General features: G+C 30.6%; 2 protein-coding genes across 3 annotated transcripts in view; one reads left to right on the top strand and one right to left on the bottom strand.

Annotated features, from left to right (window-relative positions):
* The window catches only part of LOC130677255 (nuclear pore complex protein Nup88), a 162,289-nt gene that overhangs the window by 64,248 nt on the left and 75,595 nt on the right, over positions 1-22,446 (bottom strand). The window lies entirely within an intron of this gene.
* Positions 1,421-10,723, top strand: LOC130677256 (uncharacterized protein F21D5.5). Of its 2 annotated transcripts, none has more exons than XM_057483941.1 (6): positions 1,421-1,644; positions 7,294-8,051; positions 8,804-9,151; positions 9,231-9,512; positions 10,401-10,462; positions 10,531-10,723. In XM_057483941.1, the coding sequence occupies exons 1-6, from the start codon at positions 1,503-1,505 to the stop codon at positions 10,652-10,654; spliced, it is 1,716 nt and encodes a 571-aa protein (XP_057339924.1). In that variant the 5' UTR covers positions 1,421-1,502; the 3' UTR covers positions 10,655-10,723. The 2 variants fall into 2 exon arrangements, with proteins under 2 accessions (XP_057339924.1, XP_057339925.1); XM_057483942.1 differs by having other exon boundaries at positions 1,496-1,644; positions 7,244-8,051; positions 10,531-10,722.

Below are 22,446 nucleotides of genomic sequence, written 5' to 3'. Positions count from 1 at the left end.
CTAAAATCACCGCAAGATTTGTTTTATGACGGCCATCTTTAATTCGTATGAAAATTTCAAATCTGACTGCCCGATGAAAAAAGATTTTATACAGTTGTATAAAATTATATAGAAAAAATGGCCCGATCCAATTGTATACAACTGTATAGAAATTGTATACAATTCTATACTAACTGTATACAAGTCTATATAATTATATACAATTTTATACAAATTATATACAATTCTATATAACTATATACAATTCTATATAATTGCAATATATAGAATTGTATAAAATTGAATACAATTTCTACACAAATTGTATACAATTGGATCGGGCCATTTTTTCTATCCAATTATATATGGTCTATATATAATTATATATAGTCTATATATATAATTGTATAAAATCTTTTTTCATCGGGTGCTGTTAATTAAAAAAAAAAAAGTTTGTAAAATATATACGAGAGACTTTTAATAATAGAAAATTTTCAATAAAAATTATGTTTTCTTCGATATGATTTGTGTATTTATGATTTTTTCATGAATTTATACTAGCTTCAAAAATTTTTAATGTTATATAACAGTAGTGCGCAGTACTAATAAACACGTATTAAATACTAACAAAATTTGAAACGGGATTTGAATAAAATTTTTATTCGTATTTAGTAAACTTCTTATTTGCGCATGACCATAATACGTGTTTTACTAAGTACAAATAAATTTTATTTCTATGTAATAAAAATGTCTCTTAGTGTAGAATGACCATTCCATATTTGTTTACATATAATTATCATCTATAAATTAATTATGATCCTGAAGTTAGCAGGCAGTGAAAAATTTTCAAATTTTTGTTTCAACGACTTAATTTAAAAAAAAAATAAATATAAAAATATGCACATGTAGAAAATTGAATAAACTATAGGTGCAATTTTTTCAAATATTTTTTTAAAATAATTTATTGTTTAAAAAAAAATCCAAAAATTATTGGACGTCGGCTAACTTCAGTATCATAATTAATTTATCACAACTTAGCAAAGAAGCTGACCTGAATATCTATAATAACTTTATTTTATTGTTACAAAATTCACGTAGAACAAGACATTGGAAATTACATGATATTTTTGTTCTTTATATTTTAGTACAATTTAAAACAAACAAAGTTTTTGTTTCTGTAGAAAAATTTAAATATAAAAAAGAAAAAGTATAGACGAATAATTAAAGGAAACTTTGATAAAAAAAAGTACAACCATTCATTGACTTTTTATAAATTAAAAAAATCCCGCGTTTTTATTATATTGAAATTTAAATAAGCCCGCCATTTTGTGACGTCACATAATTCAATACACAGCAGTCACCCAATCATTTAACACATTTGAGCTGAAACTCGAACGTTTACTAAACAGACCGAAGATACCCGAATGACATTTTCTCCGTAACTCGACGATATCTAACATTCCAATCCATGTTATTATTATTTTGCAATATATTTTAAATGTCGCACATGTCAAAATTTTAAAATGAGTGTAGAAACAAAAAGTTGTTATTTTTATACAGATAATAATTTACATCCGCCAATTTTATTACCAAATAAAAAATCGATAACTGTCGGTCGTAGTTGCGATACTAAAATAGTTGACACGAAATGTTCACGGGAACAAGGTTAGTATTTTTATGTTTACGTTACATAGAACAGATAAAAACTAACATAATATATATCATTTATAACCTTAAATTCAAAGCAAAATAAATAAACTGTATCGTTAATTTATAATTATTATTTAATAATAAATTATTACAAAAAAAATTGAATTTTTTTTTATGATTGAAATTTATGTTTTTTTTTTTTTTTTTTTTCATTTAATTTTTGTATTGTATATAAATATAGAGATTATGTTATACGTTTACGAAATATGAGTTTTGAAAAAATAATTACTGAAATTTTCGATTAAAATTTTTTTTACTTGAATACTTTTAAGAAATTGACGAAAGAAATTTCGATAATTAATTTTATTTTTTTGTAAGATGACTGATACATTAAATTCTTATTTTAATTCCTTGTAAGAAACGATTTATTTTTTTATTTTTGAATTATTAACTATTTAATAATAAAAAATATAGAAATTATAGATTCTATAAAAACTATTATTTGAGAAAAAATAAATAACAATTTTTAAGCAAATTGAAAGATAAGTAAAATTTAATTGCTGAGTATAAAAAAAATTGGATGTAATAAAACAAGAAATAAAAATTTCAAAATTTTCACTCTCGTAAAATATTTCTAATTATAACATTTAAAAACTAGCTGCAATAAAATTTCTTATTATTTGGACATTCAGTAATAAGCAAAAGTAATTTTTTTGAAAATTCTAATATTTTGGTAATTTTTAAAAAAATATTGTAAAATAGGCAAAGATTGACAAAAAAAAAATATTATTTTGAAATATTATTTGTCTATTATTTTCATTATTTTCATCGACAAATTGTCTGGGAAATATTTTATGATCCTGTAGTTAAAAGACAATTAAAAATTTTCGGATTTTTTTTTCAAATAAATTAAAAAAAAAAAAAAATGCACTTGTAGAGAATGGAAGAAAATACAGCTGCGATTTTTTTCAATGTTTTTTTTTTTTTTTATAATTTATCATTTCTAAAAAGAATTCAAAAATTAACCAATGCTGGCTGACTTACTTGAGCATCATAGTATTTGACATTTTTTTAACACTTTTATTTTAATTAAACAAAAGATTGATCATTTTTGCTATTAAAGATTTCAATTGAATAATTTAAATATATTTCTGAGTGCAGTTTTAATTTGCGTTTAAATATTTCATACAAAAAATTTGGGTAACAGTTGGCTCTGCGGGCCAGCCCCAAATCTTTCCGCTGTTTTCGAGCTCAAAGAGCTTTTTTACTTTATTTTTTTTTTGTCTGAAAAAATTCGATAAATTTTTTTTCTGTCAAAACTAATCCAAAAGTGGCGCAGCACGACTGCGACTGTAATACCGCCTTGAAAAAAATTAATTGTAATTGATTCCAATACCGAGAAAATGAAGCAGTTAGAATTCTAAAGGTTGTTAGAAAAAAAAAAGTCTTGATAGAAACCAATCGTCAACATTTTCAAGCTATTAACATGCATATCTACAAGTTATAAAACCAAAAGATTGAAAGTATACATAAGCATTGAACTAATAAGTTTCACTATATTTATTATTTGCGTACTTGATTAATATTTTATTAATATTCTATGAAACTTTCTTATTTGTGAAATTTATTCTAGTGAAAATGAAAAGTGTGCTTGTATTTTATTGTAGAGTAAGTTATGTAAAAACATAAATTTAAAATAAAAAATCGGTCTATCGGGTGACCCTGCGGGCCAGCCCTTAAACTTCCCGCTGTTTTCGATCTCCTTGAGCTCGAAAACATTGTTGCACGGAAAGAATTTTTCGATAAAAATTACTCTCTAATTTCGAGTAATCCTGGGCCGTTGCAAAAAATTGGTATTTTTTGTTTTAAATTTAATATTTTTTGTTTCAATATTAACGTTGCTGCACAGAAAAAAAGAATTTCTTGGCGCAAGAAATATTTTGAATTATAAATTGAAGAAACAAATTTTTCTTAGCTCAAGAATTTTTTTCTCGCCTAAAAGATTTTTTTCTTGATCCGAGAAAATTTTTTCTTACCCCAAGAAAAGTTTTGTTTTCACTTTATAATACAAAAAATTTCTTGGGTTAAGTAAAAATTTTCTTAGAACAAGAAAAAATTTTTTGCGCCAAGAAATCCTTTTTTTCTGTGTGGACTATGTTTTACTCTACTACTGAGTAATTTTTTAAAAGTCTTATATTTAATCGATTATTGTGAATATCTCATCTTAATCTATTAATTTTTACTCCATGCGATTAATTTTTACTCCCCAATATACCATTCTTTTAAACCCATTAACTGTTTGATGAAAAACTGCTTATAACTCGAATAAATTTTCTTATCTATGGGAGTAATTTTTACTCTAAACTGCAGAGTAATATTTCAGTAGTCTCCGTTAATCTTCGGTTAATATCGGCTTCAATTAAATGTCTTTTATTTTGCTCGCGACAACTTACATGTTACGCACACAAACGTAGGGCTGGAAAAAAAGACGATCTCTGTATCTCTCTATAACTTAATATTTATTTAAAAAAAAAAAAAATTTGTATTTTTTCTTTTTCAACACAATAAGAGTAAAATTTTTTTTTGTTCTTTTTCAAAATATTTATTTTAAGTCATATTCTAAGGCAATTACATGGTTTTTAGATTTTTTATAGAAATTTCAGCCTATTAATTGTAATTTATATTGTAATTCAATATAAATTTTATAAATTGAATAATCAACTTTTTATCATAACCTACGAGTAAAAATTGAATTAGAGAGAATTTATTTAGACATCCGCTAGGGGTAATTTTTACTCGCAATTGTGAGTAAAAATTAATCTGATTGATTTTTACTCACTGAAAGAGTAAAAGTTCGTAATTCGAAAGTAAAAAGTCGTAATGGCCCAAGATTACTCGATTTAGAGTCATTTTTAGAATAAATAACATGGCAATATTCATACGAAAATTCTTTCCGTGTGTGAATACGTTTTTGAGCTCCTCGAGCTCGAAAATACTTTTGGATGCAATTGTTTTTTTATGAGCTTTTCAAGCTCTAACAAGTAACGTTCTATGCTAAAGTTTGAAAATTTAAGAATCTAATATTATTAACGAAGAACGGTTTTTAAATTTTAATTCCCTATTATGTTCAATAAAATAAATGTTTCGAGGCAGAAATCACTGTCAGTGATCAAAATCAAGATTTAAATAAGTTTTGACTCATGTCAGAGCAATAATATATGAAATATCTGAGAAAAATATTAAAAACTGTTTTTTCAACTTTTTTGTTGATAATATGGTTGAAACTAAAAAACAAGTTAAATTTCATTATATGATGATCAAAAGAGACTATTAAGAGGAAGTGTTAGTATAATTTCAGACACATTTAGTACATTATATTTAATTCATCCGGAAAAAATAACATAAAATATTATTTTTTTGACTTTTTAACGCCGATAGCTTTTGAACTAATAAACCGATTTTGACGTTTGAGGTGGCAATCGGCGCGTTATCTTGAATTCCAGAGCTGATTAAAATTCGAAATCGATCGGGTCAGACGTTTCGAAAATATTTGGAAAAACCCGTTTTTCACCATTTCTTTTACTCGATTTTCCAAAATCGGGGTGAAAACAAGAACTTCCCGAAACTTTTGAAAATCATCGATTTTCTTAGCGGGAAGTTAAAAAAACGTATTTTACCATTTTTTCTCCACCACATCTCTCAAACGAATTGACCGATTGAGACGGTTGAGGTGGCAATCGACGCGTTTTATCAAGTTCTAAAGCTGATCAAATTTTAAAATTGATTTATCCAGTCGTTTTTGAGAAATTTCAAAAAAACTAAAAAAAATTTTTTTTTTTAATTCTTTCGTTAACGGTTTCTCTTGAAAGAATAGACCGATTTTGATGGGTGGAGTGGCATTCGACGCGGCTTATAAAGTTTTAGAGCTGATTAGATTTTGGAATCAATCCATCAAGCAAATTAAAAGTTATTACAAAAAAAACATTTTTGAAAAAATTTTATTTTTGGAATATCTCCGAACGCACTTGATGGATTAAACTCTATTTTTCACAGCTTCTAGATATTAACAAGCCGCGTCAATGTCACCTCGACGATCAAAATCGGTTCATCCGTTCAAGAGCTACAGATATTTACATACATACGTACATACACACATACATACACTCGGACATCATTTTGAAATTAGTCAGAATAGCTTCCTGGGACCTCAAAACGTCAAAATCTGATAGAAATTGGATTTTCGAAAATCGGACCGAAACCAATAACTTCTCGAATTCTGAAAATTTTCAATTTTTTCAGCGGGCAGTTAATAATTATTCATTTAATAAATAAAAAAAACCTATGAACATTGTCAAATAATATAACAAAGTTTCATTTAACGACAATGATTGATTATTCATTGAACTGACTTAGACCATTTTATTTTGAATTAAATAAATATTTCCAATGATTTAATATTGCTACATACGGTCAGGGAATTTTTTAATTATTTGACTGAAATTACTGGGTAAGTCAGGAAATTATTAGAATAGAATACATTTTTATAAAATTGTTGACTTCACAATTTGAAGTTATGCAAAAATACAGTATATTAATAAGTTAATTTATAATTATATGGTTCCTGGAGCTCGAAAACAGCGGGAAGTTTTGGGGCTGGCCCGCAGGGCCAACCGATGCCCAGATTTTTTTTTTTTCTAATTTCTATGCGTGGATTTTTTTTTACACCGATTTAACACCGGCATTTTAACGTCGCCAAATAACACCGATGTTATTTAATTTTAACACCACGCGGTGTTAAATTGAGTCGATTTTTAACACCATTCTTTTTGCAGTGTAATAATATTATCATTTTTTTTTGTCGTTATTTTTTATCCAATAGAACCCGAGATATCGAATATTTAATTTTACCTCTAATGTTTTAAACAATTTTAAGCCGCTATCTACAAGATAAATACAGCACTTAAAAATTAATAATACGTGAGCAAGCATTTCAAATCATTAAAAAATATTTTATCTCTAAAATTAGTATTCGATTTTTTAAATACTTCTTCATAGTTTTTTGTTCTTGCTTGTTAAATCAGCTATTATGACGTCAGACACTAGATAAAAAAATTCTTATATTCAGATAAGAACTGTTATGAGAATGGAGTAGGGATCGTAACGATTACGGTTAACATCTATGACGTTATTCAGCTTTATATATAACAGATACGAAGTCAAGGCATTTAAGTAAAAAAATTTGAATTGATTTTGTTAGAATACTTTCCGTTTTTTATGCACGACGTGTAATCATAATTTCAAAACAGTGTTATATATTTATGAATAAATTTTGTTATATTTGAGCGTCCGCACTCGTATATTTGAATACATTCTTGATTTAAATCGAAATATTAAAATTCAATCTTCGTAAACAATAAGTGACATCAATATTATATATTCGTTCGGTTGGTAACAGTCACCGACGCTCGGTTCCCAAGTTCCAAACTCGAGTATTTGATTCGATGGCACTAGTCATCTAAGATACTATTTTTTCATAAATAATTTACCACCCAAAAAATTTATAGTTTTAAATTATTTGAGAGAATTAAAAAATAGGAATATTTTTTGTTTAAAGGATGACCAATCAACTTCTGTTATTAACAATATTTATTTTATCAATTGTAGTCCGTTTAAACGCAAACTACAATGACAAATACATAACCGTCGAACAATTAGGTAAAAAGCCATGCGGATTAAATGGCGTTAAAACCCAAAAAAATCATAAGTATATAGCTAAACATGGCGATACATTAGAATTGACTTATGGTAATTATCCACATAAATTTGAATTTATTCCACCACCATCTGACCCTGTCTCAATTGATACCCACCAGCCTGCTGAAAATGATAATAAAAATGAAAAAAAAATTTCAACTCGTCAAAAACGTAGTTTTGATAGCGACAGTGACGATGATCTCACAGTAAATACAAAAAAAATGAAAAATACTAGTTCAAGTGATCAGGTTCAGAGGGCATCAAATGTCGATAAAAAGAATCAAGATGCTGGTGAAAGTTCAAAAAATACCGCTCAAAATTTGAATAACACTCAAGTCATTGAAAACCCAAAATTTAAATGGAAATCAGTTAATGACAGTTTGTTTATTATGACAAGTTCAAATTGTGAAGCCAAGTCAAAAATAGCGGCTTATGATTTAGATGGTACTTTAATTACAACAAAATCGGGTTATGTTTTTCCGCAAAATGAAAGTGATTGGAAAATACTATACCCAAATATTTCAAGAAAATTAAAAGAGCTATTCGAGAATGATCATAAAATTGTTATATTTACTAATCAAAATGGTATTGAAAGTGGATACACCAATCTAGCGGGATTTAAACGTAAAATTGAAGCGATTACAGAAAAATTGGATGTTCCATTCCAGGTGAGACTTTTACATTATTTTTTTTTTATAGTTATTTTAAGAATGATTTCTTCAATAATAATTCATTAGAAGCTTTTTTAATCGAGTATCAAACTAGTAAACACCGCGGCCTTTACACCCGACTAATTTCGTATTGTGGGACAAAAATAGAAAAAAGCTGTAAAAAAAATATTATTTATCAACTTATATTTTAAATACGTTTACAAAAAAAAACTTGTATCCAATTTAACATTTTGTTTAAATCTTCTGTGGTAAACTTGCTGAAGGACATTCGTCAACAACTTGTTAAAGACAATGATAATATCTGATGATTAGATCTGATCATATCTAATTATATATAAGATCCTGCCACTATTTAGATCTAATTATATCTGACAGTTCAAATATAATTATATATATATAATCAGATCCAACTATTTTTTCCCGGGTAAAATTACATGCAACTTGATTGCGAATTGACAAATCAGATAGTTACAATTTTACGAGATTTGCCTAATTATAAGTCTTGTGACGCTTCTTTACCAAATCTTATGTCAGTTAACGCACTTGCCTTCGGTTCAACAAACTTTTCCCTAGTTTTCATAAACACGCGGCATGAGCCTGACTCATGTCGCAACACCAAGATTCAGGAAAATCGCCACTTTACAGCCAAGCGACATCAATATCTATTACTGCTACTGTATTTTCTATTCCTATTGAATATAAGTCAGCTAAAATAATGAACATTTAAAAAAAAAGTATCATTTTTAAAGGTTTTTATAGCGGGTTTTAGAGATCTTAACCGAAAACCATCAATAGGAATGTTGCAACATTTATCTGAGTACGAAAATGATGGTATCGAAATAAATAAAGACACAAGTTTTTATGTCGGAGATGCTGCAGGTCGCCCAAAAAATTGGATGTTAAAAGCTAAAAAAGATCATTCATCTGCTGATCGTTTATTTGCGATAAATGCTGGGTTAAAATTTTTTACGCCTGAAGAACATTTTCTGGGTTATGGAAAAGCTAAATATGATATGCCTAAATTTGATCCGAAACAATCCAAAAATCTGACCGTTTTTGAACCTTCGGATGCTCTCGAAACGGCATCCGGACAAGAGGTACAAACTCTCTTTACTTTTTCATGGATAATCCCTTTAAAATTAGTGTCTCGCCAACAATTACACGTATTTTTTATAGGTAATTATAATGGTAGGTGGACCCGGAAGTGGAAAATCATTTGTGGTAGCTAATTATTTACAAAAATATGATCATATTAATCGAGATAAACTTGGAAGTTGGCAAAAATGCATCACGATGATGGAAAAGTCGTTAGACGAGGGAAAATCTGTCGTAATTGATAATACTAATCCAGATGTGGCTTCCAGAAAAAGATTCATCGACGTTGCAGTTAAAAAAAATGTTACTGTAAGATGTTTTGTACTCACGACAACTAAAGAACATGCCAAACACAATAATAAGGTAAGATATTTTTCAAAAAATAATTCAATTATTTGCCTTCGGCCCGTGTATGTAACCCTACGACTCGTGCTGAAAACATTGCCCTAGCCACATAAAGACTATCTTAGTATCCTAACTATGCAATATACTATTTTTCTTGGTTAGTTTAGCTTTTTTTCACATTCAGTCAAGATGCGCGCGCATGTCTGATGCTCACAGTGTGGTCCGTATGATTCAACCGTCCCCGAGAGTACTGGTTCAATTGACCCCATATGATTTTATTGAAATAATTAGTTTAGAAAAAAATATCCAAGAACTATTTTACTAGATGTAAAATTAGAAATTTATGACTAATATATGAAAGAAGGTATTACAGAAAAAAATTTTAAGATTACATTTGAAATTTAAAAACTTATTGAACAATTTGTCAAGAGCTGAAAAAAAAGTTCAGATGCCTAAAAACACAAAAACTTGAATTTTTAAAAATTAAATTATCATACTGGTTCTGAATTTTGGTCAGACTAAGGTTTGGTGTATTAAAATATAATTCTAAGGGAACGACTCATTTTTCTATTTTTTCGATTTTTTAAGCTTACTGGTTCAATTGCCCCTTGGTTCAATTGACCCCACTCTCCCCTATAGCTCGAAAATCCAACTTCCGCAGTTGGTATCTCAAAAAAATATAAGATACCATATATTTGTCCCATTTATTTTTTTTGTCATGCGAGAAGAACCATTTTCGACAAATTGTCCCTTACAACCCTGATCGGTTGTTAATAACCAGATTGTACTCTATATATTCGATAGATTATTAATTTCTAAGTATTCTTAATAATCTATCGGTACTGAATGGAAGTAAATGTCGATTAAATGACAATAACGAAAAAACGAAAAATGTTTTTGTTTCAGTTTCGAGAATTGACTGATAAAAACCACACTGTCATCAGTGACATCATTATCAATTCTTATTAGTAAGTATCAATCAACCAATAAACGAATAATTCTACTCGATAGTTTATAAAAATTTTGTTCTTTGCAGTAAAAATTTCGTCCAGCCACAAAGAGATGAAGGGTATTCTCAAATAGTTAGAGTTAATTTTGTACCGAAATTCAAATCCGAATCAGATCGTAAACTCTACTCAATGTACTTACTTGACAAATAGTCAACAATTTTTGTGAATTTAAATAAAGAATATTTTTGAAAAATGTAAACTCCAAAAGTGCACACCTTGATCGCTCATTTTATTTTTAGTTCATTTCAACTTATAAATTATTAATTTGATTTTTTTTTCTTATTTTCAGTTTTATTTTTTCTTAATAAAATTTTTTTTTAAATATCCCGCCTTTTTGTCTTGGGTGTCGCTCTTTTTTCAATCCCACTGTTATGCTAGTGCTGCTGCCAGTAGTTGATGGAGAGAAAAAAGGAAGAAAAGATAACAATTGTAAAAATAAAAATGGCAGCTGAATTTTTCATGAATTACAAGTTTTGGAGTTTTTTTTAATTACGATTAAACCATAAAGAGCTGAATTGTAATATACGGCAGAGTTCTTGTAATCACTAAACTGACGCAATTAAAAAAATCTGAAAACCGGCTGACCCTGTAGGCCAGCTCAGAAACTTCCCGCTGTTTTCGAGCTCGGAAACACTTTCGTTAAAATACCTATTTGAGCTCGACGAGCTCGGCAATATCTTTTAATATATTCGTATTTTTGAGCTCTTTGAGCTTCAACAAGCAGTTTTTTAAGTTTTCTTCACTACTTTACTTAATGAAATCAATGAATTCGGACAAAAATCAATGAATGCAATTTAAATAGGAAGTTCAATGAATTTTGAATGAGATCAGAGCGTTAGCTTATAAAATATCCAAGAAAAGTATAAAAATGAGTGATTTTTCTTATATTTTTTCGATAATATTACTTAAACTAACAAGACGATTGTAATACAATCTGTTGTGATCGAAAGAGACTTATTGACCTTTCGTTACTCGCGCTATGAGCGTGACGCCGCCTTTTTGACTAAAATTGCAATAAAAATTACTGTATAGGTATTTGTGACTTTATACTTAACCAATTCTCTTTTTGAAATCTATATTTTTGTTAAATATGATTATAATTGATAAATATCCATTTTAAATATAAAAAAAGTATATTTATGTATTACAAGAATGTGAAAAAGCGGAACCGTGCTCATCATGCGAGTTAAATCGTCGATTCAATTTTTGTGACCACGTTGCCAAACTTACTGTTGTAACTGTAAGAAATAATTCATTATAGCATTATAATTTGACAACGTCGCATTCCCTTTTGCATGGGCGGCACAGTGCTCGCCGCGCGATGAAAATCGTCGGGCGAGTGGACGCGAGTAACGAAAGGTTAAATGATAGACTCAATTCAGTTTTAGGTATATTTGATAAATTATATATTGCTTCATCCAAGAAAAATGAGAAAAATTGTTATTTTTTAAATATTTCATTGCCGATATTTTCTCAGTCTCTAACGCTAAATAATTTTTGGGAATAATCACTTGAACATTTTTGATTTTATTAAAAAAAAATCGGTCTATCGGTTAACCCTGCGGGCCAGCCCCAAAACTTCCCGCTATTTTCGGGCTCGTTGAGCTCGAAAACATTATTGTGAATACATTTTCGAGCTCTTCGAGCTCGATAATACTTTGTTATGCCATTGTTTTAAAAAAAAACATTTTTTAGCATTTCTTTCTCCCACGATATCTCGCGAACGAATTAACCGATTTTGATGGTTGAGGCGGCAATCGACGCGTTTTATTAAGTTCTAGAGCTGATTAGATTTTGAAATCGAATAATTCAATTTTTTTGTAGATATCCGAAAAAAAAACGTTTTTCACTATTTTTTAAATCAACGATATCTCGTAAACGAATTGACCGATTAAGACGGATGAGGCGGCAATCGACGTGTTTTATCAAGTTCTAAAGCTGATCAAATTTTGAAATTGATTGATCGAGTCGTTTTTGAGAAATTTCAAAAAAACCAAAAAAAAAAGATAGGGCTCAGAACGATACGGTTTAGCTCTCAGAACGATACGGTATAGGTCTCAGAGCTATCTACTGTATTGTTGTCAGAATGATGCAGTATATCGTTTCAGTAACAATCTAGTAGATAACTTTTTTGTATTGTTACTGTAACTATACAGTATACTTCTCAGAACAATATTTTTTTCTCCGTGTGGCCTGGATGATGACTAGTACGGACAAAAACAGATTAAATTCCTATATAGAATAAATTCAATTTACAAACTTGAATTAACGAAAAAAAATTGAATTTATCATTTATTTTAAAACACATCTAATTTTTTGACCCGAGATTTTCAATTTTCTTAGCGAGAAGTTGAAAATTATCTTCGTGAGCCATTCTACTCAAGAGTTATTGTGATTACAAGAAATAAGTTAATTAGTTGATATCACGGCTCCCTACAACTAAATTATTTATTTAAGAAATAACATATGAAGGAATCAACTTTATGTTGTATTATAATTACTTCTTAATAAATTCTCTATATGATGATATAAGTTTCAACCTGTTTTAATCTTTATATATAAAAATTACGTGTCACGTTGTTTGTCCGCGATGGACTCCGATTTTACTGAACCGATTTTAAATTTGATTGGCACACCGTGTGCAATTTGATCCAACTTGAAAGATAGGATAGCTTACATCTCAATTTATAGTCGCAATATTATTTTATTACAAATTATTTGTCTATTATTTGTCAGTCACAATTATCTGTAAGCTCCAAACGATTCTAACAGATGACGATATCTGTTGACTGGATTGAGTAAGTATTCAATAGATGGCGCTATGTTAGAAATACAAACGTTTTAAAGTCCTCCTAGAGAGTAAGTCGCCGTCGGTTTTTACCCCCACTATAGAAAAAGAAGTCTAATCTCACGCCGTTACTACACATTAACATTACAAACCGAAAATTTCCGACAATTTCCGACGGTGATTTATTCTGTAGGAGGACTTCATATAAGCTACAATTTGTGTATTACATTCACATGTAATCCGAAATGGAAAGAGGTACAAACTTTACTATTACCAGGACAACAAGCAATTCATCGCCATGACATAATTGCACGTGTGTTCAAACAAAAATTGAAATCCTTAATTGATTTTATTGTTAAATATTCAGTTTTTGGTATCACACGTTGTTGGTTGTATTCGATTGAGTGGCAAAAGCAAGGTTTGCCTCATGCCCTCATTTTAATTTGGTGTGGGTTCGAATTGATCTGGGTTCGATTCTCAGTTCGGGCTATCTATATTTTTCTCAATTTATCTATAAATTGTCTTATTGAGAAGGTTATTTGCATGTTTGCATGTTGAGGTTTCCACTATATTTAAAAATAGTGGAAACCTAAACATGCAACTAACCTTCTCAATAAGACAATTTATAGATAAATTGAGAAAAATATAGATAGCCCGAACTGGGAATCGAACCCAGACCAATTCGGTATCGCGCAGTGTGCTCTACCAGTTGAGCTATCCAGCACTATACTATATTCCATTCAATTTGATCTATAACTTATTGAGCCACACCATTCGGTTTAATATGACAAGAACCCTAGCAACAGCAACGCGTGGCCGGGTCTGCTAGTATACTCTAAAAAACATAGAGATGATTGACAGTGAGTGAGGTACCTGAAAGAATTCGAGCGTCAATAGAGCACACTCAACGCTTTCGCGCTTCCGTTGTGCAAAACAATAAATCGAATTAAAATTTATTAAGCAATATTATATTATAATAAATATATGTGTATCAGGGTATTCTGTATCCCATGACTTAACTTTGGCCGCTAAAGCAATAATAAAATGATATAGTGCGGCTAAAATATGCATTTAAATTATCGTACGGCGATAATAATTTGCATGCCGGCATTGCGGCACCTATACACTTTAATACTTACACTCTCTTACTTACTCTTATTTCATCCCTTATAACTACTATACTTAGGTACCGTCTATTACTACAACAACTAGTATATAGATATACGAGAAAATATAATTCCCAACCCACTTACTCTTATTCTACATTCCCACTTCGATGCTCTTCGTTCGCTTAGTTTAGTCTCGTTTAATTTAAATAATATTTCTCGGTTGTGCTGTGTATTATAGAGTAATGCTGGTGGCTGGTGGTACAGTATCGTAGTGGGAGGAGAACTGAGAGGGGATATATCAAGGAAAATCCAACAAATATACATAAAATTGCCATAACACTAAAAATCATTATTATTATTTAAATTACAGCAAAAATATTTTATATTTAAATATTTTATACATCAAATACACTTATTTTATGCATATCAATTTTTATAGAAGAATTATTTGTTAAGTCGCACTCGGAAAATATTAATTTTTCAATGGAAAAAAATTATTGGTCTGATTCATTGAACCAAAAAATTTTTAAACGAGGATCGAAAAAAATAATCGGTTTGTTTGGGCTGCCCTAATGTGTGTTAATGTTGGGGTCAATTTTTTTTTTTTTTTTAAATCATTTGGATTGACCGAGATTCGAACGCTGATCTCCCGCACGCGAATCACGACTTTAGCCTCTCGGTGCAATATGTCTCCTTTAAGAAGCTCTCTGAACTTGTAGTACAATGAGAGAAAAAAATGTATATTTTCAAGAAAAAAATCTTAATTTCGTACGGTCTACTAAATGATTATAATTCGCGAATTAATATACAGTACTCACAGATATAATTTATTACTAAAAGTTATCTTGCTACTTATAGTCATTTCGGGGCATGTTAAGAAAAAAATCTCAAAGAGCTCGAAAACCTTATTATAGGTAAACTTTTGAGCTCTTCGAGCTCAGAAAACGGCTGGACCAAAAATATATATATTTCACTGAAAAAAGTAATTTCTGTCCAAAGATATCTTTGGAACAAACTGACCGATTTACACGTGCTTCGCGGCAATTGAAAGAGCCTGTTAAGACTTAAATTTTATCAAACTTAGAATTTATATTTAATTTAAATATAGTGGAAACCTAAACATGCAAACATGCAAATAACCTTCTCAATAAGACAATTTATAGATAAATTGAGAAAAATATAGATAGCCCGAACTGAGAATCGAACCCAGACCAACTCGGTATCGCGCCGAGTGCTCTACCAGTTGAGCTATCCGGCACTATACTATATTCCGTTCAATTTGATCTATAACTTATTGAGCCACACCGTCCATTGTACGGTAATACACCATTTAAATATAGTGGAAACCTAAACATGCAAACATGCAAAGAAACAAATCAGTCGAGCGATTTACGATTTATGCAACACAAACTTTAAATGAAAATTTTTTCAAATTTCTATTTGTCGTAGAACTTTGTCAACTACCTGATTGATTGTAACACGTGGAAAATTCGACGTCGATCTGTGGTTTAAAATTATTTGAAAGAATGACTGGTTTTCCGTTGAGCAATAAATTTGGTGACATCTATGATAAAAATTTGAACTTTGATCGAGGAATTGATCGAACGGATGGATTGAGAGAGATCCGGTTGAGACGTTGAACGTAACGGCCACGTTTTGAATTTTTGAACAATTTCGATTTGTGAAAGGAAGAATAAAGTCGCAAACAATAATGAATGGTGAACAATAAGCCGAGTTTGTGGTATTGAACAATTGAATTAGCCGAAGCATCGGCGCGACGTGATCAAGTGACGTGGTGAATACCGCGCAAAACCGTGTTTTTTTTGTGATGCACAAGCGAAGTGTGTTGTTATGTGTGTATGTATTATAACGAATATTATTTAATTAATTACGTATAATAGGTCAATGGTAATGATTTGAACGAGTGATCGAAATAGGATAATGTTATATTATTTTATTAAATTCGAAGATTTCGGAGAACTGCGGATTATCTGTATCTTGTCCGTGATGGTATTTGGTTGAATATACGCTAGTTTTTTTTTAAATCTGAAAAATTATTTAAACATAATCGTAAGTACCTGACCTTTCCCCGATTCGATACCCTGAGCCGTATTACAGGAAAATTGTCTATTAGTGATTATTGAATCACCTGGCGCCCAACTTTAAATGATCTGAACAAGATTGCCAGCTTGTAAGTGTATTCGGACCTCACTCCGGTAGATCCCCGGTAGTGAAAATCACGTTACATATTTTGATTGACTTCAAAATCTGATCAGTTCTCAGTTTTGGTGAGCTCTTTCGATTGTCGCTAAGTACGTTCGAATCTGTTGATTCGTTCAAGAGATATCGTCGTACAAAAAAAGTTTGCTTACACACATCCACACACACACGCACACGCAGGCGGACTTACGTCCACCGGAAAATGGTTCAAATAGCTTTCTAGTACCTCAAAACGTCAAGATCTAATGAACTTGGTTTTCGAAAATCGGACAGAAACGAAGAACTCCCCTTTTTTGGAAAATTTTTACAGTGGGAAGTTAAAAAACGATTATAACGTTCTATAAAATTCCATTTATGTTATTTATAGATAATTTAAAATTTTTAAATCCATCTTTGGTTTCGGTTGGTCGTTGACAGACTCCAGGTAGGGTATGGTCGCAAATTATTAGTCCTGAAGGAAAGAAGTATCTGAGATATTGAATTTCAGCGCTCAAGACAGAAGACCAGAGGGATTTGCTTTCACGTGCCTACCTCCGCAGTTATAAATAAGTTAACAATTATCCAAAATGTGTATAATATTTAATTAAAATAGATCAGGAGTCAGGAGCAGCTTGTCTTTGCTAGAACAAAGTACTCGACTTCTGTAGGTCTTCTGCACGATTTTAAAAAATCCAATACACGGAGAAAAAAGAACAGTAACCATTACTGCGCAGAACAGTAATCCAGTCAATTGAATAAATATAAGTATAGTAAAATATGCTCTTACTATACCTAATCTTTCGCCCAAACACGTTCATTGACTGGATTACTGTTCTGCGCCGCAATGGTTACTGTTTTTTTCTCCGTGTAGTAAAGATCGTCAACGTTGCATTTTAGGTTACCCCAGTGAATGATGCCAAGGCTCGCGCCTCACTCGTCGTCATTGGTTTAAGCTCCGGACCCACGATGGCATTCGTGGAAATCGCTTGTCTGCTTTGGTTATTATATTGACAAATCTTATTCCTCCACAGAGCAAGCAAAGTCTTATTCATATAAAATAATATAATAATTTTACGAAACAATTAAAATAATTACAATGTTAATGATGTATAATCAATTCGGAAATTCTCATGTAATTAACGTGACCTATTTTTTTGTTTTATCAGTAAGTTGAGTGATGATAGCGTTTATAGTCCTCAAGTAATAATCGTTGCTGTTAATCTATAGTCGACGCCTGTTATAAACAACTTCTCCTATCACGCTATTGGCTACGATTTTGAAGCTCCCCCACTGTTTCAGACACTCAAATTTCATGTCAACGCTCGTGAAAAGCATCACTGTTTTTTTAAACAAATTTTCTAAAATAATAAATTTTTTTTAAATACGTGGTATTTCAATTATAGTCGACTACATGTCATAAGTCCACTCGTAATAAACCTCTTCCCCCCGATCGGCAGTACCTGACTCCAAACAACTTACCCCACTTAACCTCTCTTTCGAGTTTTGTACTAGACATCTCGTAATAAGCCACCGTTAAAATTGTCAAATTAATAAACTAAGAATAGGAACAAAAATAGACAAATCACTGATGGAAATTTATTATTTATAGTTCGCGGAGAATAATTGAATCGATACTAAGTAAAATATAATTCATTGCTCATAATTATACTCAATTACTCATACATTAAACATTTGAAGCTTCTGTTATAATTGAAAGGTTTGATTGAGATCAATAAAATTGCTATTATCATTAGGGGAGACCGGGGCAAGACGGCCCACCTAAGCCGGTTATGATTATTTGTAGCTTTTAACCATCAAGTCGATTTACTCTTGTCCAACTTGAACTCAATTCACCAAAATTTTGGTGAAGCTCCTGAAAAAAATTTTTTTTTTTTTAATTGTAAAAAAATTTCCCGCGTAACAAATGCGAGTCATTTTTTCACTTCTGTAGAAAATTGATTATTGGTTTTTTTAACTTTTTCAAATGCTCTATTTTAATCCAAATCCATATAATTAACCAAAAAATGATGTTTCTATTAAATTAATCATGACTAGGTGATAATACTATGAAATACATTTTCTTTTAGAATTTTTGAGTGGTTCATTTTGCCCCAAGTTTCACGTATCGGGCTAAAAATGAGTAAATAATCTAAATTTGTGATAATCAAAAGAAAACAAGAAAAAAAAAATTTTGGTTAATTTTTGAGGTGGGCCTTCTTGCCCCAGGTGGGCCGTCTTGCCCCGGTCTCCCCTATTGTAATTAATACCCTGAACATTATAATTATTATTAGTGTAAAAAGATGTGTTTATTTTAGTACCATAAGCACTAGAAAAATGAGGATAATGACATACGTAACGAAACTTGAATACAATGTTTAAAATTATACAACATGAAACAGGCTTATAACGCGGTATAAGTCGAGAACCAAACTAAACGCACGGTAGTGGGGAGACTGAAATTCCAAGAAAAACTTCCTCTACATCCTGTAGACCAGGATCATGACGTTATCGATTGTAAACATCATTTGTATATTATTAACTTCGATTTGTACAGAATTATCACTGATCATTGGTTTTTTTAACGCAATTTCAACGATACTTATAACGAGCGACTCGCGACGAGTCAGATACATAACGCACACATGTAGAACGTGCGTCAAGAATTAAGATGGAGGGGAGCCTAAATTTTGGATTTTCCCAAGAATTTTTTCCCCCGAAACCTCTGACGGTTCCTTATAATAAATTTCGACTGTAGATGGACAATCAATAATATTTACACTGAGTTACTGAAGCACAGAAGTAAAAAAAATAATTTTTTTTACAAAATGTCTAATAAATATGAAATATTGTTCGTATGTGCAATATTACAAGTGTTAATTACCGTTACATTTTCAGAAGATATTTTATATAATATTAATCTTCTCAGTGATAATCAAGAAGCTCATTATTTTGCTAAAGGTCTTAAAAAATATAAAGCATAAAATATTTGACTATTTTTAGTATATCATTAATAAGAATAAAAAATAAATTCATAAAATACATTGATAATTAAAAAGAGTGAATTATTCGTAATGTTGATGACTCGTAAAAGAATAAAAACTGAAGTAGAAGTGGGAGTAGAAAAGGGAGTGAAGAGGTAGGAGAAGAAGAGGGATGGGTGAGGGGGAGGGAGGTGAGAAATGAGATTAACCAATAGTTTCTAGTGTCGCAGCAGAGGGTGTTATATCGGATAATTTAGTGGACAGTTTGATATACAAACAATCTTTAATGAAATTCTTGGTGTTCATTAATAAACGCATTATAGCCCACGTATACGACATTTAACTACTACCTTCGGTCGAGGCAACTATCCTCTACTAAATCCTCAATTTAACCCTTTACAACCACCCCTCTCATTTCGTTTACCCCTTTTATCGTTTATTTTTTTATTATTCATTGATATTTTTTAGTTTATAGAAATAAATTAATGATATGATGGAAATAAATTTTAATTACTGGCTTAGGAAATTGAAAATATTTGAAAAATTGGGAAACTATTGATTTTGTTCAATTTTCGAAAATTGAGTTACCATCAGATTTCGATGTTTTGAGGTCTTAGGAAATTATTTTGATTACTTGCAAAATAACGTCCGAGCGTTTATATATGTCAAAATCAGTTGATTAGCTCAGAATATATCAACGAAAAAAAATTTACAAAACAATAATTATCCTAATTTCTCTAATTATTTTTGCATGACTTTTAATGTAAAGCATTAGAGTGTGCTTTACGATCGAAAAATTCTGTTTTTTATTTTTTCGATTTTGTGTAAATTATGGCAAGACATAACAACCAATGCACGGAAGGATATTTTCGAGCTGGAAAATGTATTTACAATACTATTTTCAAGCTCCTTGAGCTCGAACACAACGGGAAGTTTTTGGGGCTATCCTGCAGAGTAAACCATTTTCCAGATTTTTTTTTCAAGTCTCATATGAAAATTTGTTGGTTTAACATATTTTAAGAACCCTATTCAAAAATCAGATCGATGAAAAATTTAAGTAAGGGTTTGCGTAAGTTATTAGGATTTTATAAATCTTATGTATTTCATACAAAGATATAAGAGCATTTATTACGATATTTTACTACATAAATTAACATTTTGGTTAAATATCTGTATCCGTAAATTGGCGATAATCGTTCTGTTGATTCAAGGGCACTTGGTTCTGACATTTTTTCATAATTAAGAACTTGTCTCAATGTGGAAAAGACTTGCTCTAATGCAGAGAGAAATTTACGGTAATAATTACAACATATCATGAGAATGTTATCCAAATTGTATGGTAACAGGTTTTCTTGAAATATCGATTATAAGAATAGCACCCATACAAATTATAGTTACTATTCCTATCTATATGGTTTTAGATTCCTATCCAGTCTCAAAGAAGTTCTCATAAAATTACAGTAATTATTCTTATGGCATTATGTTAATCGCGTCATAATATTATGGCAATTGTTACCATATTTTATAGTGATAGTTACCATAATATTCAGAAATTCTTCATATTATGTGAACTATTACCATAATATTATGGTAGCTGTTCCCATACACGGTAAGAAATGCAAGGCGTTCAACACCATGCTAGTATGGTATCAAAACAGATACTAAAATACTATGTGAAATATTCCAAGATAGTATTGTAACGAGCCCCAGAAGTATGGCGTTATTTACTATACTGTATAGTACTGGAGCTATTGTATTGCTCACACGTATGCATAGCAGGCACGGCGAAACAGCATGGCCCTGAGACCCATACTACAATGCTGAGGGCACAATGCTACTAGTTTTTCCCGCCATAATTTCTGGCGTGTCAATCAATGTATACTATCGTATTACCACCAAAACTATATAGATGTCGTTAGACTAGGTTTATCGGCCAGAAGCAATGTGGATACGGCAATGCAGTATGGGCCTGACGGCCATACTGACATTGCGGCGTCCGCGACAACTATCACCAATGTTACTATTCCCGCAATGGTTGAATCAGCTATGCATAAAATTTTATAACCTATAAAAATCGTCGATACCATGCAGTATGGCGTTCACGCCCATACTGACATAGTGATATCCGTAAAATATTTCTTACCATGTACTACTATGGTAATCGTTACCACACTACCATGTCATCTATGACTATACCGTATGTATAGCAACGATTACCACAATGTTATAGGAAAATATCACATACGTTATCGGAGTGGTTGCTACGAAGTATAGGGTTCACTTTTGTACTTACCAAGGAACTGTTCCAATGTGGATGTAGGATTTATTTCTATGTGACTATGGCTCTTTTCCCATGAGCATGGTAATCATTGCCATAATTTCATTAGCATACGATATAAGAACTTTCACTATAATTATGGCAGTAGGTTTCATAATTATGGAAACTATTCTCAGAAATTATGGGCGTATATCTCATAATTCCAAGTAATTATTACCATAACGTTATGGGTTGACATTTCATAAGTGTACTGGGAACAGTTACTATAACTGTCTCTCAGTGTATGAGAACAGCTTGATTTCATGCGAAATAACTTGTCCCCACGCTATTACAACTAGTCCTATAGAAATGTACTATTTATCGATTAAATAATTAATTACTTTCCAGAAATATTTAACATTTTCTTAAAATTGGAACTTTTAGCTTCGGCCTCCCCTATTATATTGTTACAAAAAAAAATTCAATGATTTAATGACAATAAATACCGACTCTTAACATTATATTGTGTATTCCCGCGAGACGAAAAAAATTAAAAATAAGTACCCATGTATATTTTCATATATATACGTAGGTACGATGGATTATAG

The sequence above is a fragment of the Microplitis mediator genome, chromosome 11 (genome assembly GCF_029852145.1).
Source record: "Microplitis mediator isolate UGA2020A chromosome 11, iyMicMedi2.1, whole genome shotgun sequence".
Lineage (NCBI taxonomy): Eukaryota > Metazoa > Arthropoda > Insecta > Hymenoptera > Braconidae > Microplitis > Microplitis mediator.
The sequence above is the reverse complement of the archived record's forward strand: the minus strand, read 5'-3'. Positions and strand labels throughout refer to the sequence as shown.

Coding starts and splice junctions, on each gene's coding strand:
- LOC130677256 (XM_057483941.1), top strand. CDS start 1,503: ATGAGTGTAGAAACAAAAAGTTGTTATTTTTATACAGATAATAATTTA. Junction 8,052..8,803: donor AATTGGATGTTCCATTCCAG/GTGAGACTTTTA, acceptor TCATTTTTAAAG/GTTTTTATAGCGGGTTTTAG. Junction 9,513..10,400: donor ATGCCAAACACAATAATAAG/GTAAGATATTTT, acceptor TTTTTGTTTCAG/TTTCGAGAATTGACTGATAA.